Below are 13,618 nucleotides of genomic sequence, written 5' to 3'. Positions count from 1 at the left end.
ATCCCACTAGGAGATCCCCCCTGGAGTTGTTCGACTAAAGAAGGGACATTTTTGCTGCAGGACAAGTACATAAAAATAGCACCAAGAGCCCAGTCCTGTGCTCAGGAGATTTTTGTTTTCTCTTGCAGGTACCTACACTGAGAGCTTTTTCTTCCCTTAGTCTGTGCTTGAGAGTTACTGTTAAAGACATATTTCCACCTATTTCCACTGCCTTTCACACTTTTCCGTGAGTATATTTTATTTACAGCACAAAGCTAATGGAAGCCATCTTTGAACAGTGAATTTTGCACCTGAATTCTCCCAAAGCAAGCCATAACCAAGACTGTGGAGTAATAGTTTCCCCTATTTCCTCCTGCTGGAATGCACCCTAAGAAGGACATTTAAAATAATTTCAGAATATGCTCTCAACATTGCACCATGCTCAAAAGGAGATGGGATTACTAGGGTCAAAAAAAATTCATATACAAAATACTACACTGAAAGCAAGCCATCAAGTCTTAGGGAAGACAGCTGAATCTCAAATTTTTGTCTTCCACAAAACATTTAGCCTAAATTCCCTGTGTTTTCATCCCTGCTGGCCCTTGTTAAATCTGAGATACAAGAACCTAAGTTTATAGACAAGATAGAGGAGAGTATCAGTAACCTGCTTAAACCTAGGACTTCCAGAGACACACTGTGTTTATGGGCTACTGAAATGCTCCTCCTGCCCACCCTCTGCTACACAGGCATGAAGGATTTCTCCACTCCACAAAGTCTAGGGTTTAACAGCCTGTGAGGTTTTCTGGACATTACTTCTCTAAATCTCAGGATATTTGAATAATATACTTTGTTCATATTAAGAAAACACTATATATAATTTTATTTGTAGAATACCAAGTTGAAAACAGATACAAAAACAACTGAACATATAAACTAAATAGGAAACCCAACTAAAATAATAAAACAGTGCACTTTGCTCTATAGCTTAATTTCAGTATGATCATCAATAAAAACCTTACTCCATTAAACCTGAATATTTTAGCCTTTTTTATCATTTCTCTACTGTATCAAAGAATCCTAAGTCACTTTAACAAACATTCTAATTAATAAATCCAATAACACACTGAGTTTCTGTAGTAGTTCCCACTGCATGAATGCACATGGACAATACCACATATAATAAAGCCAAACCAGTTAACAAGTGTGAAGAGATTTGCACTGTGAATAAACCGAACACAGACCCAAGTGAACTCTGAAATTACAGAGCTGTGTTAACACAAAGGCACATTTTATTTTAAGTGTAAATTCACATTTCTAGAAGGTTAAATTTTGTGCCCAGGCAACTTCAAGTCATAACAGCATAATCAGCCAAACAACTATAACTGCATGTATCTGAACTTTCATTAGAAAAATCTGGCTTCTATTTCTTTAATCCAGTTTTATTAAGGAAAAAAATTAAATTAGAAATAGAAGGGCTCCTCCTCCCATATTTACAGACTGCAAACTATATTGCTTTCTCATCAGAAATTCTAGTTTTCTTGTCAAATTTTGTTAAGCTTTGTAACTATCAGCACCCTCACAGTTTGGTCGAAAGCCCCACAGACACACAGTCCCTTTTTGTCAGGGCTCCAGTCCAGGCTAGAGATGGGCTGTGTTGACAGAGTCACATTCTGCAAGAGACTAACAGATCCTGCCACCCCCATCTCAGATCCTTCCGAATCCTTCTTGGAGCGCTGGGCTGGGTACTCACTGCCAACGAGAAAAGTGAAACAAAAGCAACTACTTAGAAATTTATTAATACAACCACATCATCATCCTCTTTATTTCCTCCTCTACAGATAAGGAAAATAAATGTCTTAAAAGAAATGAATAATCATACCCAGCTATATCTACACTGCATAATTTAGTAGACCTTTCATGGAAGAAAAACGGAGGTAGGAAATTGTGAATCCTGACAGCCCTCTCCTATAGCTCTTCATTTTTTAACTGGTTGGCTTTTACCACGGGCAGAAAAATTCCAGCAAAATTATGCTTCTGAAACTTAATGCACCAACTTCATTGCATTTAGGACAATTAAATTAATTTTCCATGTAATGTAAGAAAATAGAAATATAAGAATCATTAAGTCAAGGCTTTCAATATTCTTCTCAGATGTAATTGCTACCATATGAGAATTTTAAGAAACCCATTTTTTTCCATTTATCATCTTGTTAACCAAGGATTTAATCAGATCTTCATTACGTTAAGACAACAAGGGCAAGATTCACCTGTGCTGTCACAGTCTCTCATGGATTAATTCAAGATTCCAGATCATGTACTGACACTGAAATCACCCTTTCTACTGCATTTGTAAGCAGTAATTTCAACCAGATATTCTGAAGTTGGAAGCAGGACCCCACTCAGCATTTTCAGAAAGATTCTTTCTTAAATCATTAAATGGTTGGTTTCTTACTCCTGGCTGGAGAAGTGATCACTTACTATTTCCACAGATGAAGGCTCCCTGATCCTCCACTTGTCATAAATATATCTCTGTTCTGTGGCAGGTGTCGAACCTGCCAAATGGTAGATTTTTGTGCCTAATAAAAAGAAATCAGCATTGTACAGAAGTCATTTGGGGATGAACTTAATCAGAACGAACACAGAATCTTAAAACAGAGATCACTTGTATGAAGAGGGCCAGCCTTGCCATAGTGATGGTTAATTTCACTGTATGGTATCTCTTAAAATTATTACTGGAAGGTAATATATTACAAACACTGTGCAAACACAACACATAGTCAACAACTCAAACCTCAACCAGGGCACTGAGATCACGTAACAACAGAAATCACTTAGGGAAAAACCCCAACACCTCCTCTGACTTAATGCATATCTGTCTGCAAACGTCCACAAGGAACAGCTTGAATGCACTAAATGAACAATAAAATTATATTTTCACATTTCATTGCAAAATTATTTATAAATAAATAAATTAAATTTATTGTTTTATCCTGTAAAAAACTTCTTTGATTCAGAATAAAGTACCTCTAACACCTTATCTGCTTTGAATGATAGTACGGAAAATACCAAGAGATACTGAGTTGAAACTCAGCCTTTTCTAAAAAAAGGAAGTCCTAAAGAACTTCACCACAAAAGTGCATTTTCTTGAATTATCACCAGATTTTGTTCACTAAAAAAAAACCCAAACCAAACCAAACCAAACAACAAAAGAAAGTTTTATAAAGCAGCCTAGGCATTTCTTATTTACTTGTACTAATTACCTGTAATAATTTGACAGCATGAATTTAGAAAGTTTTTTTCTCTTATTAAGAAATTCTCAGTCTCCCCATACCTTTTCTGAAACAGAAGCAAAACCTTTGGTTGGATGCTGAGTTCTCATATCAAAAACATGGAATTTTCCCTCAAGTGATGTGGCCACAAGCTTATTCATATTTATATCTTTTCTGTCAAACTCCACACTGCAAACCTGGATATAGAACAAGATAAATTCAGTTGTGTAATTCAGCCACTGTGAAAAAAAAAAAATGGGTGCTTTGTGATTTGTAAATATGTATTAATCATTGGTTATTTCCACAATAATATCATCACCAAATAGGAAATAAACAAGTTCATCTGAAAACATGAATCCACTGAAAAATACCCCATCCTGTCCTGATCAAGAATGTGAGGGATACAACTTGCTGACCCTAAAGAAGATTATTCTTTGGTGCAATCTTAGCAGAAACATCTTCTGGGTAAGTTTCACACAGACAGAGTACTTTTAATTTTTCCATCTTACATAGAAGCTGGAATGAAAAATACTTTTATGATTTTCTTACCCCATTCTTAATGTTGGTCTCCCATCGTAGTGACATGGTTTTTAAGTCAAACAATTTAATGTCACCATTGTCATATCCAGCACATACGACACGTTCCTCTTGATTGTAAGCATTGCCTGAATGCAGAGAGAGAATTAAGCAGAAAACACAAAACCTCTTTAGCCTGTAAATTTTAGAAGTCCCAGGCCTGCAGTTCAACTTTCATTTATACAACAACAACAACAACAACAAGAAGTTACTGTTGGGATACTAAGATGTGGTGAACTGGATGGTTTTCAAACCTGAAGGGTCTAGAAAAATCTTGTGTAGGACACAAGCAGCTTTGCTCTTTCCAAAGAAAAATGCAGAGCTCACATCAAGCATTGCTGTTTTCTTTAATTAGCTCTTAAGCTTCAAGGGTCTTCTCTTTAATTAACTCCTTAATGCTTGGTAGCTGGAACTACACTGCAACCATGATGGGTTCCCTGTACATGGCAACATTTACACTCCTTTAGGCCCATACAGCTGGATATACTGTTTTTACATTCCCAGGCACATAAATAAAGCTTGCACAGCTCATCTGTGAAACCAAAGAATCATCAAACCATTTATGTGGAAAAGACCTTCAAGATGATCAAGTCCAACTACAAATGGTGACCAAAAGTGATTAGAGAATGAGTCCACAACCTATCACAAACCCACAAAACTGGTTTATTTTGAAGAAAAAAGCCACACACATAAATTTAACAGTGTAGAAAAGGAAAACCTGCTACTTATGCATTTATTTAAAACAAAGTTTTCCACAGCATCCTGAAATACATGGATAATCATCAAAGCACAATCATATGAGAGGGAGGAATGGTCATAATCTGATCAATTACCAAATGCCACAGTCCAGCAGTCTCTTTTGCTCTCCCCCTGTACAGGTTCCATATTAGCCACAGGAGTGTCATTCTGCCTCGGGTCCCACACCTTCACAGTTCCTGGGAAAGAAAGACAATAGATTTTGTGTTAGGAATACACTGTCATACTGTGTTCACCTTCCCAGGAAAGCCTTTTGCTTTTCATCCTAATAATTCAAAAGACAGGAGCAACTCCTTCAATTCTAGAAAGCCTCACTGTGTTTTGTGGATATAAGAAAGAACCACAAAAACAAAAACAGAGTGAAAGCATTTGTTAAGGGTGTATTTTCTCTAGCTGATATTTTTCATTTATTCTGGCTTGTGTTCCTTCTATCTCATGCCCAGTGACAACAATACCTTTTCCTTATCTGTGGCTTCTAGAAGAATTAGAGAAAATGGGCCCCAAGCAAGATCCAAAAGACAGTGTACAAAGAACTAGTTGCAACAGTTTGTAACTAGTTCGGATGGCAGACTGTGCCCTGCCATCAAGAGCTTGCAGGCTCAGAGGAACTGGAAAGACTTGCAGAGTTCACTAACTCACCATCTCGACTGCCAGTCACAATTTCTGGTGCACCTTCCCCAATTCCTAAGCCACCTACACCATCTATACTGTTTATGATTTCCTTATGACCTTTCACAGAATACACTGGTATTTCAGGAGCTTCTAAATTCCTAGGCAAGAAAGAAAAAGAACAGAAAACATGGCATTTTTCCTTGACACTCAGGATTTGTATAAAAATGAAAGGAAACTTGAGTACAAATCATAAAAGCTCAGATTAACGGTGAGAACAAATATGGATATCACCACTAGCAACTGGAGTCTTTGATTCCTTCTTTGGCTACTGCTTTGGACTGACTGCTCCGAAAGGTTTTGCTCTGTTCTGGATCTCCCTGTTTGTAAAGGCAGTTGTGGGATCCACCATAGCAACTGCTCAAACCCAGTTTTTACACTGGGCTCAAAAGTCAATCACACTACAGACTGAAACACTCCAATTAGCTTTGCTTTCAGTAGGTCTATAAAATAACTTGATTTGTTGATCCCCACCTAGCTCTGATTACTGCTCTTTAACTTCAGGTGAATATTGTATCCAGCCATGAGTTTCATGGTTCTTTCCCACTGATTCCCATTCTTCGAGAATCCTACAGAATTTTATTTCACATTTCAACTAGTAACTGTTCCATGTAATTCTTGCAATTCCAACAAGAACCAGTAGTTCCTTGATACAGGGCAATATAATAATAATGACAATAAACAATCTCCTTTTGACACTACTTTATTTGATCATAAATTTACCTAGACATCAGTTACACAAATAATTCAGAGACCTAGAGGAAACATTTGAAATTTCAAGATTAAAAATATTAAAAATATATAAAATATATATTTAATCTATACATTACAATCTTGTTTGTATCCATTCAAAGCCTCTTTTTAGAGGACAAGCTCACAGAACTTCAACAGGTTTTTGCAGCTGCACACAGAAGAGGGGAGTGAAGCAGCACTGAATTAAACACAGTGCAGAATTCTGTGTTGTTTCTACAAAACAGGCATGGCCCAAATACAGTAGCCAGCAAAGCTTGCACTGGGTCCCAACCACGGGCAGCACGGAGAGCATCTCATGCAAAAGCCACAAAGAGAAACCTCTGTTCAGACAGATGTGAACAACATTAAGTGAAAACGCTTCCAGAGAATATCTGTGCTTACCATATGTTAAGGGTTCCATCAAAATCTCCTGTAGCTAAGTATCTTTGCTGCAGAGATGTAGCACCAAAGGTCCCACATTTTATAGGTTTAGGCTTTTCGATCTTTTAAAGAAAGGAAATGTCTTTGTCAGCACATGGAATAGGCAAAATCACCCACAGCCCACGCAGTTCTCGGGAGTGCACAGGGGCAAGTGCCAGCGAAACACACATGGGATAGATGGTGCAAAATGCTATCAAAATGCAATCGAAGGCAGGCTACACTTTGAGTTTAGTCCTTGTGCACAGAAAAGCAGAGGGTCAAGTTTACTGGTCATGAAGAAAAACATTCTGCTTGTGGCCTAGTGGGGCCTTATGCACCTGAGGAACTGCTACGCCTCAGAAGCAGCAAACACGCAAAGATCAATCTGAGAGGAAAAAACCAACCGAACAAAATGCTAATAACCAACCAAGCAGCAAAAAAACAACCCAAAAACCAATCAAAAAACAACCTATCAAGCAAAAGTGCAAACAACAAAAAACACAAAACAAACAAACGAGAAAACGCTCAGAAAAAGCCAAACACAGACAGAAAGCAGAAACCCGTAACGCATGAAAAACACGGCAAAACAAAATCAGAGAATCACAGCCTTAGTTAGATTGAAAAAAGGCTTCTGGGATCGTCGAGTCCAACCTGTGACCGGCCACCACCTTGTCCATTAAACCATGGCACCGAGTGCCATATTCAGTCTTCCCTTAAACATCTCCAGGGACGGGGACCCCACCACCTCTCCGGGCAGCCCATTCCAATGTCTAATGACCCTTTCTGTGAGGAAATTCTTCCTGATGTGGAATCTAAACCTCAGCAGCTTAAGTCTATGTCTCCTTGTTCTGTCCCTGGTTGCCCGGGAGAAGAGACAGACTCTACAGCCTTTCGAGGAGTTGTGGAGAGCGATAAAGTTACCCCGGATCAAGAAACGACAGGGTACCGCTGAATCGGCACATTTAACACGGAAACCAGCTCCTGGTTTTTATCCCCGGCTCTGGACAGCCGTTCCCGAGGGCCCCGCGCTCACCTCCCGCAGCAGCTCCAGACGGGCTCCGTGCAGCTCGTACAGCTGCACCACGCCGGTGCCGCGGGCGGCGCTGCCCAGGCACAGCAGGCGGGCGCTGCGGGGCACCCACTTGCAATCGAACACGGTGTAGCTCAGCGCCTGCTGGGCGTGCGCCACCACCTGCGGCCGCTCCGGCCCCAGCGCCGCCGACATACCGGCCCGGCCCGCCCCGCCCCGGCGGATGCGGCGGCAGCGGCCGCCAGCCCCTTCCGGCGGCGGGGGCACCACGCGTGTGCTGCGGCCGACATGGAGGGCGAGGCGGCGGCTTCGGCAGCTGGCGGCTTCACCAGCGTCCTGTCCCGGCGGAGGCGGAGGAAGCGGCGGGCGGGCGGCGAGGAGCCGGCGGCCGGAGTTGCCATGGACACGGCGGAGCCGCGGCCCAGCAAGCGGCCGGCGTTCCCGCCCGTGGCCGCCGAGGCGCTCGGGGTAGGTGGGGCGCTGGGGAAATGCACCCCCCGGTTCTCTGCTGTCCCCCCGCCTCACGGCCTGCTGCTGCCTCTCGCCCTCGGCAGGTCGGGAAAGGGGAGCTGAGGAAGATCCCTGTGCCGGCCAACAGGTACACGCCGCTTAAGGAGAACTGGATGAAGATATTCACGCCCATCGTGGAGCATCTGCAGCTTCAGATCAGGTTCAACTTGAAAACGAGAAATGTTGAGATCAAGGTAAGGGAGCATCTTCTTCTGCCTTCCCCGGTAAGCTGAAGAGAAGGGGTTGTGTGCGGACCTCCCAGAACCTTCCAGTGACTGAAGGGGCCTCGAAGGAAGCCGGAGAGGAGCGCTTTGTCAGGAGCTGCAGTGATAGGAGAAGGAGTTGCGGGTACAAATTGAAAGAGGGGAAGTTTAGTTTGGATGTTGGGAATAATTTTTTTTTACCGCGAGAGTGGTGAGACACTGGAACAGGTTTCCCAGGGCTGCCCCAAGCCTGGCAGTCAATGCCGGGTTGGATAAGGCCTTGAGCAGCCTGGTTTAGTGCCAGGTGTCCCTGCCCATGGTCGGGGAGATGGGACTAGATGATCTCGTGGTCCACTGCAACGCCTTTCCATTCTATGATTCTGCCTCCTGAAAAGCACGGCCTCTCCTCATGGGTGTTTTTGGTCCACAGATTAAGGACTAGAAAAGTCGTAAATCCTATATAATGCTTGGAAAAATGGGGACTGTGTGGTGTCACCTCCCCGGGGATCAAATCGAGCAATTATTGCTTAGAAAAATTAGTTACTGCAAGTAAAATCCAAAAATACAAGTTTGTTCCGGAAGGAGCCTGTAGAAGCTGGGGGAGTGTTCAATTTTTGTAGGAGAAAGTTATGTACTATAGCATTAAGGAAAAATTTTCATCCATGCCTTAGATACAATTTTGTAATTCAATGTTTTCCAGCTATTTAAGGCTACCAAATAATTACCTGACAATAAACAGTATCTTTTAAGGGACACTGAATCTACTAGTGCCTTTGCTTGTGGCAGATGATAAGGGCCCATAGTTTAATAGCATGTGATTTTTTTTTAATGGATTGCCCTAGAATACTTTAGGGCACAGACACCAGTATAAACCTGTAAATCTTGTAGATGCTCATTCTTTATCCTTATTCCTCCTAAGGAGTGTTCACACTAGGAGATTTTAAGGGCATATCTGAAGTTTTGACATACAACTCACTGTTATTAGCAACAATGACATGAGATCTTTTAATGTAACACTGAAAATACAGACAACAACAGGAATTCTGCTTTCTAGCCATGAAATGTTATCACAAGTTTGATGGCAGGAACTGGAGGAAAGGTGACAAGAGTTTTCTCTTATTTACACTTCCTAGAAATAACTTTAGGGGAAAGGTAGGGGAGGAGCAGGAACTCCTGCAGTTTCACTCAGTAACTGTGCAGGAGAAAACCCTGTGATTTTAACACCACTTTTTGATATGCAGAGTAGTTTTGTTCTTAATCATGCTGATTTAATTTTGCCCATATCCATCATGACTGTAAAACTTTGAAATGCGTTTCATTCATCTGCTAAGGCATCTTTAGAATACTGTCATTAGAATAACTCTCCTGGCATCACCATCCTTCTCTTTTTTTTGCTGTTCACTGCTGCAGTTTAGTTTGCATTGGTTTTGGGTTTTCTCCACTGAAAGGGTTCTCCTCAGTCAGTGGTGGTGTGGATTTTCAGCAGCTTTTCTCTCCCCTCCAAGCACAGGCTGATAACTTTTAAGTTCTGCTCCTAAGTTGCCTGGTCTTAATTTGCAAACATAACTTCTTGTCTTGCAGACTTGTCAAGAGACAAAGGATCTCAGTGCTCTGACGAAAGCAGCTGATTTTGTGAAGGCCTTTATACTTGGGTTTCAAGTAGAGGTGAGTCTCCCAACAACCAGATGGTGAGATTGCTCTAGTTTTCTCGTCTGTCCCTGGCCTCTCTGCAAGTTACAGTAAGAAATAAAGAAAAAATCCATAGTTGGTTTTCTAGAAATAAATGTTTTCTAGAAATTGTGACTAGAGTAGACATCCAGTTTCTTAAGATAATGCCAGATTAAAAAGTAGCCTTTGAACAGCAAGTAAACAGAGGACATAGATTATATGAGACAAGCATAAAGCAATAATCTGTCTCTGAGTTGCTCTGCACAGGTCGAGACTGTTCATTTTTCCTAAGCCCAAGCCAATAACCTTCAGTCTGTGCAAAACTCACAGAATCACAGAATTAACTAGGTCGAAAAAGACCTTTGAGATCAAGTCCAACATATGACTTTATCAACCAGACCCTGGCACTGAGTGCCACATCCAGTCCTTTTTTAAAAACTTCCAAGGATGGTGACTTCACCAGCTCCCTGGAAAGCCCATTGCAGTGCCCAGTCACTCTTTCAGTGAAGAACTTCTTCCTAATATCGGGCCTAAACTTTCCTGGTGCAGCTTGAGACTGTGTCCTCTCCTCCTGTTGCTGGTTGCCTGGGACAAGAGACCAGTCCCCATCTGGCTACACCCTCCTTTCAGGCAGTTGTAGCGAGTGATGAGGTCTCCCCTGAGCCTCCTTTTCTCCAGGCTAAACAACCCCAGCTCCATCAGCTGCTCCTCACAGGACTTTTGTTCCAGACCCTTCATCAGCCTTGCTGCCCTTCTCTGGAGAGCACCTCAACATCCTTCCCAAATTGGGGCACCCAGAACTGAACACAGGACTCAAGGTGTGGCCTGACCAGTGCCAGGTACAGGGGAAGAATGGCTTCCCTGCTCCTGCTGGCCACACTGTTCTGATAGAGGTCAGGATGCTGTTTGCTTCCTTGGCCACCTGGGCACACTGCTGGCTCATGTTCAGCTGGCTGTCACCAGTACCCCCAGATCCCTTTCTGCCTGGCCACTGTCCAGCCACTCTGTCCTCAGCCTGTAGCACTGCAGGGGATTGTTGGGGCTGAAGTGCAGGACACAGCACATGGACTCACTAAACCCTGTATCAATGGATTTGGCCCATCAATCCAGCCTGTCCAGGTCCCTCTGCAGAGCCCTCCTACCCTCCAGCAGATCAACACTTGCACTTGCAGCTTGGTGTCGTCTGCAAATTTACTAAAAATGGACTCAATCCCCTCATCCAGATCATCAGCAGATACTAAGTAGGACGGGGCCTGTTGGAGAAAACAAAACCCACTTTTTTTTCACTGTTGGAGGGGTTGCTCCTTCCTCTAGACCTGTACTGGATTCACTAGAACAGGGAAGGCAGGGCTGAATGCAGGGGCATCTAAGCCTGTGTGGGGTTCTCTAGATGGAAATATTTGTATTGCTGTTGAAAAAAGTGGATTTAATTCTAGCTATTATTTGCTAGGTTATGTGTATAAAGAGGATAGCAGCTTTTAACTGTGGTACTAGAACAAAATAAGTGCTGATAACAGATTTCCTGCTCTTTTAGGATGCCCTTGCTCTCATCAGATTAGATGATCTTTTTCTAGAGTCATTTGAAGTTACAGATGGTGAGTACTTTCTGCTGCAGCATTCAAGAAGTCATGTGTGCATCCTGCTAGTATGGGTTTGTTTTTTCTCTCCCCCTGCTCCACTTGTATCACTTGCCCTCAAGGATCAGGAAAGCCAGAAACATCTAATTTTATGTAGCACTGGCACACCTTGGAGTCCCCTGTAGAGCAGGAGCTGAACCTGATCTACTTAATTCTACTAGTGTTATCTTGGTGCACTTTGACTCCATTTCCTCAACATGAGGTGCAGTGCCTTCCTCTGCAGTTCTGAAGGAGACTTTTGCATGCCAAAAACCCTGTGTCAGCATTGGATGCAGTGTGCACTACTAGTCAAAAAAAAGCTGAAATCCAGATGGATCTGTGTTGACCAGTGAAGCTGCTTTCATGGTACTTGGCATGAGTTGTTTCCAGCAACTTGACCAAAAGAAACATAACAGGAATACACACCACTGCTGTTACCCTGGGCATGCTATTCTCATTTCAGTCAAACCTTTGAAAGGAGATCATCTGTCGAGAGCAATAGGGAGAATAGCAGGGAAAGGTGGAAAAACCAAATTCACCATAGAAAACGTGACCAGGACACGCATCGTTCTTGCTGACGCGTAAGTACAGCCTGACTTCCTCCCAGGCAGAGCACAACCCCTCAGCTAATCCATGTCCTCTGCCGGGAACAAAGATAACTTAAAATTTATGAGTAGTAATAAGAAAAAATATTTAAGAGAATATTTTAATGAACACAAGCTATTTGGCGTTTTGTTATGAGAATGACAGTGTCACCAGCACACAGAGAATTCAGTCATTCCCCACAGTGTAAGAACTCCTTCTTACGAATAAAGTTGAACTCACCAGCACAGCAATGCTTTCCTCCTGAAGCTGCTACACTTTTAAATTTGCAAATAGTAAAATCTATTTTAAAAATATTTAGAAGATCACAGGTCTTATACCGTAGGTTTTGGTTGGGGTTTTTTTTGTCTTTTTTGTAGAAAAGAAACTAGTTCCCCGAGAGAAAACTCCACACCTATCTCTAACCTCCTGTTCTCTATTAAATGTGTAATCTCCTAAGTTACTTTCCATTAACTACTGCTACTTTGCTTTTTACAGGAAAATTCATATTTTGGGATCTTTTCAGAACATTAAAATGGCAAGAACAGCAATTTGCAATCTAATTTTAGGTAAGTCCTCTTATCTAATCTTCACTCTATAGAGATCCTACAATTTGAGAAACTGCTTTGTAGCTCTCACCCTTTTCCTTATCCTGTCCACACCAACATTTGGAGCAAATAGCTGGCTTTTGATTTAGCTGCAGCATTCCCTAAGGGGTCTCAAAAGCCAAAGGGAGCAACCCACTCTGAAAGCAGTTGAGCTCTACACTTGCAGTAAGACAGGGTGACTGACCTGGACCAGCCTTCTCACCCTTTGGTTTAGTTCTCCACTTTTAACACAGGTGTGAGCAAAACACATCCATTTTTGTGATAGATTACCTTGTTTTCTGACTGGATTTGTGCCTTCTTCTGCAGGAAGTCCTCCATCCAAAGTCTATGGCAATATTAGGGCAGTGGTCAGCAGAGCAGCTGAGAGGTTCTGAGTTGCACCACCAAGGACTGGGGCTGGAAGTGCAGGCTCCTGGACACATGAGAAGCTGAGAGCTACAGAAGCCATCAGTTTTCTGCTGGATTTGGAAGCTCAGAAGAAAACCGGGACAGTTTGTGCAGTCTGATTGCCTTTGGACATGTGGTCTGATTTGAGCTTAATGTTTCTGTGTAGTCATTAAAAGATATTTTAAATTGTGTCTATTTCAAAAGTCCATATCCAAAAATGATTTTACTTGAACGGCCTGAAACAAAAACCTGCTTCATTACAGATTTTCTGAACATCAGACTTAAGAGGCTGCTTCTTCAGAAAACCTTGGTGAATAATGTTTTGAGCCTAAAGGGATTAGCAGCGTTAAACATTTATAACCACACATCATGGTTTAGTATCTTCCTGAAAAAAGGAGACAACTGGAACACAGAGTTCACTGGCACAGGCTGTCCTCTGTCGCTGCTGCTGGAACAATGCACAGTAAAGAGTAAGATGAAGAGGTAAATAACACATTTGAACTGAATCCTGAATGGGCATTAGAATGGGCATAGATTTCTTAATTCCTAAAAATGATCTGCAAGGACAGCCTAGTGAAGCCAAGAGCTACCAGGTTAAGCACTTTCCAGTGTA

At 42.2% G+C, this 13,618-nt stretch overlaps 2 protein-coding genes across 2 annotated transcripts; one reads left to right on the top strand and one right to left on the bottom strand.

Moving 5' to 3' along the window:
- Positions 1-861: 861 nt before the first annotated feature.
- Positions 862-7,640, bottom strand: DNAAF10 (dynein axonemal assembly factor 10). The gene is made up of 8 exons (XM_005525417.2): positions 7,435-7,640; positions 6,384-6,484; positions 5,220-5,350; positions 4,658-4,759; positions 3,798-3,913; positions 3,311-3,445; positions 2,458-2,555; positions 862-1,728 (listed from the first exon to the last, which is right to left on the bottom strand). The coding sequence occupies exons 1-8, from the start codon at positions 7,624-7,626 to the stop codon at positions 1,521-1,523; spliced, it is 1,083 nt and encodes a 360-aa protein (XP_005525474.1). The 5' UTR covers positions 7,627-7,640; the 3' UTR covers positions 862-1,520.
- Positions 7,641-7,704: 64 nt separating this feature from the next.
- PNO1 (partner of NOB1 homolog) lies at positions 7,705-13,194 on the top strand. The gene is made up of 7 exons (XM_005525418.2): positions 7,705-7,899; positions 7,986-8,135; positions 9,726-9,809; positions 11,347-11,407; positions 11,892-12,009; positions 12,509-12,579; positions 12,925-13,194. Exons 1-7 carry the CDS (start codon positions 7,720-7,722, stop codon positions 12,990-12,992), a joined length of 732 nt encoding a protein of 243 aa, XP_005525475.2. The 5' UTR covers positions 7,705-7,719; the 3' UTR covers positions 12,993-13,194.
- The last annotated feature ends 424 nt before the right edge of the window (positions 13,195-13,618 follow it).

The sequence above is a fragment of the Pseudopodoces humilis genome, chromosome 3 (assembly GCF_049639895.1).
Source record: "Pseudopodoces humilis isolate 2021_Gansu_Grassland_sample_001 chromosome 3, ASM4963989v1, whole genome shotgun sequence".
Classification (NCBI taxonomy): Eukaryota; Metazoa; Chordata; class Aves; order Passeriformes; family Paridae; genus Pseudopodoces; species Pseudopodoces humilis.
This window is presented reverse-complemented; position numbering and strand designations above follow the sequence as displayed.

What these genes read in the sequence shown, in the direction of transcription:
- DNAAF10 (XM_005525417.2), bottom strand. Translation starts at nt 7,626, where the DNA reads ATGTCGGCGGCGCTGGGGCCGGAGCGGCCGCAGGTGGTGGCGCACGCC. An exon ending in CTGCTGGACTGTGGCATTTG is followed by an intron (nt 3,914 to 4,657) that starts GTAATTGATCAG and finishes CTCTGCATTCAG; the next exon opens with GCAATGCTTACAATCAAGAG. An exon ending in AGACCAACATTAAGAATGGG is followed by an intron (nt 3,446 to 3,797) that starts GTAAGAAAATCA and finishes TTCTATATCCAG; the next exon opens with GTTTGCAGTGTGGAGTTTGA.
- PNO1 (XM_005525418.2), top strand. Translation starts at nt 7,720, where the DNA reads ATGGAGGGCGAGGCGGCGGCTTCGGCAGCTGGCGGCTTCACCAGCGTC. An exon ending in CGAGAAATGTTGAGATCAAG is followed by an intron (nt 8,136 to 9,725) that starts GTAAGGGAGCAT and finishes CTTGTCTTGCAG; the next exon opens with ACTTGTCAAGAGACAAAGGA. An exon ending in AATTTGCAATCTAATTTTAG is followed by an intron (nt 12,580 to 12,924) that starts GTAAGTCCTCTT and finishes CTTCTTCTGCAG; the next exon opens with GAAGTCCTCCATCCAAAGTC.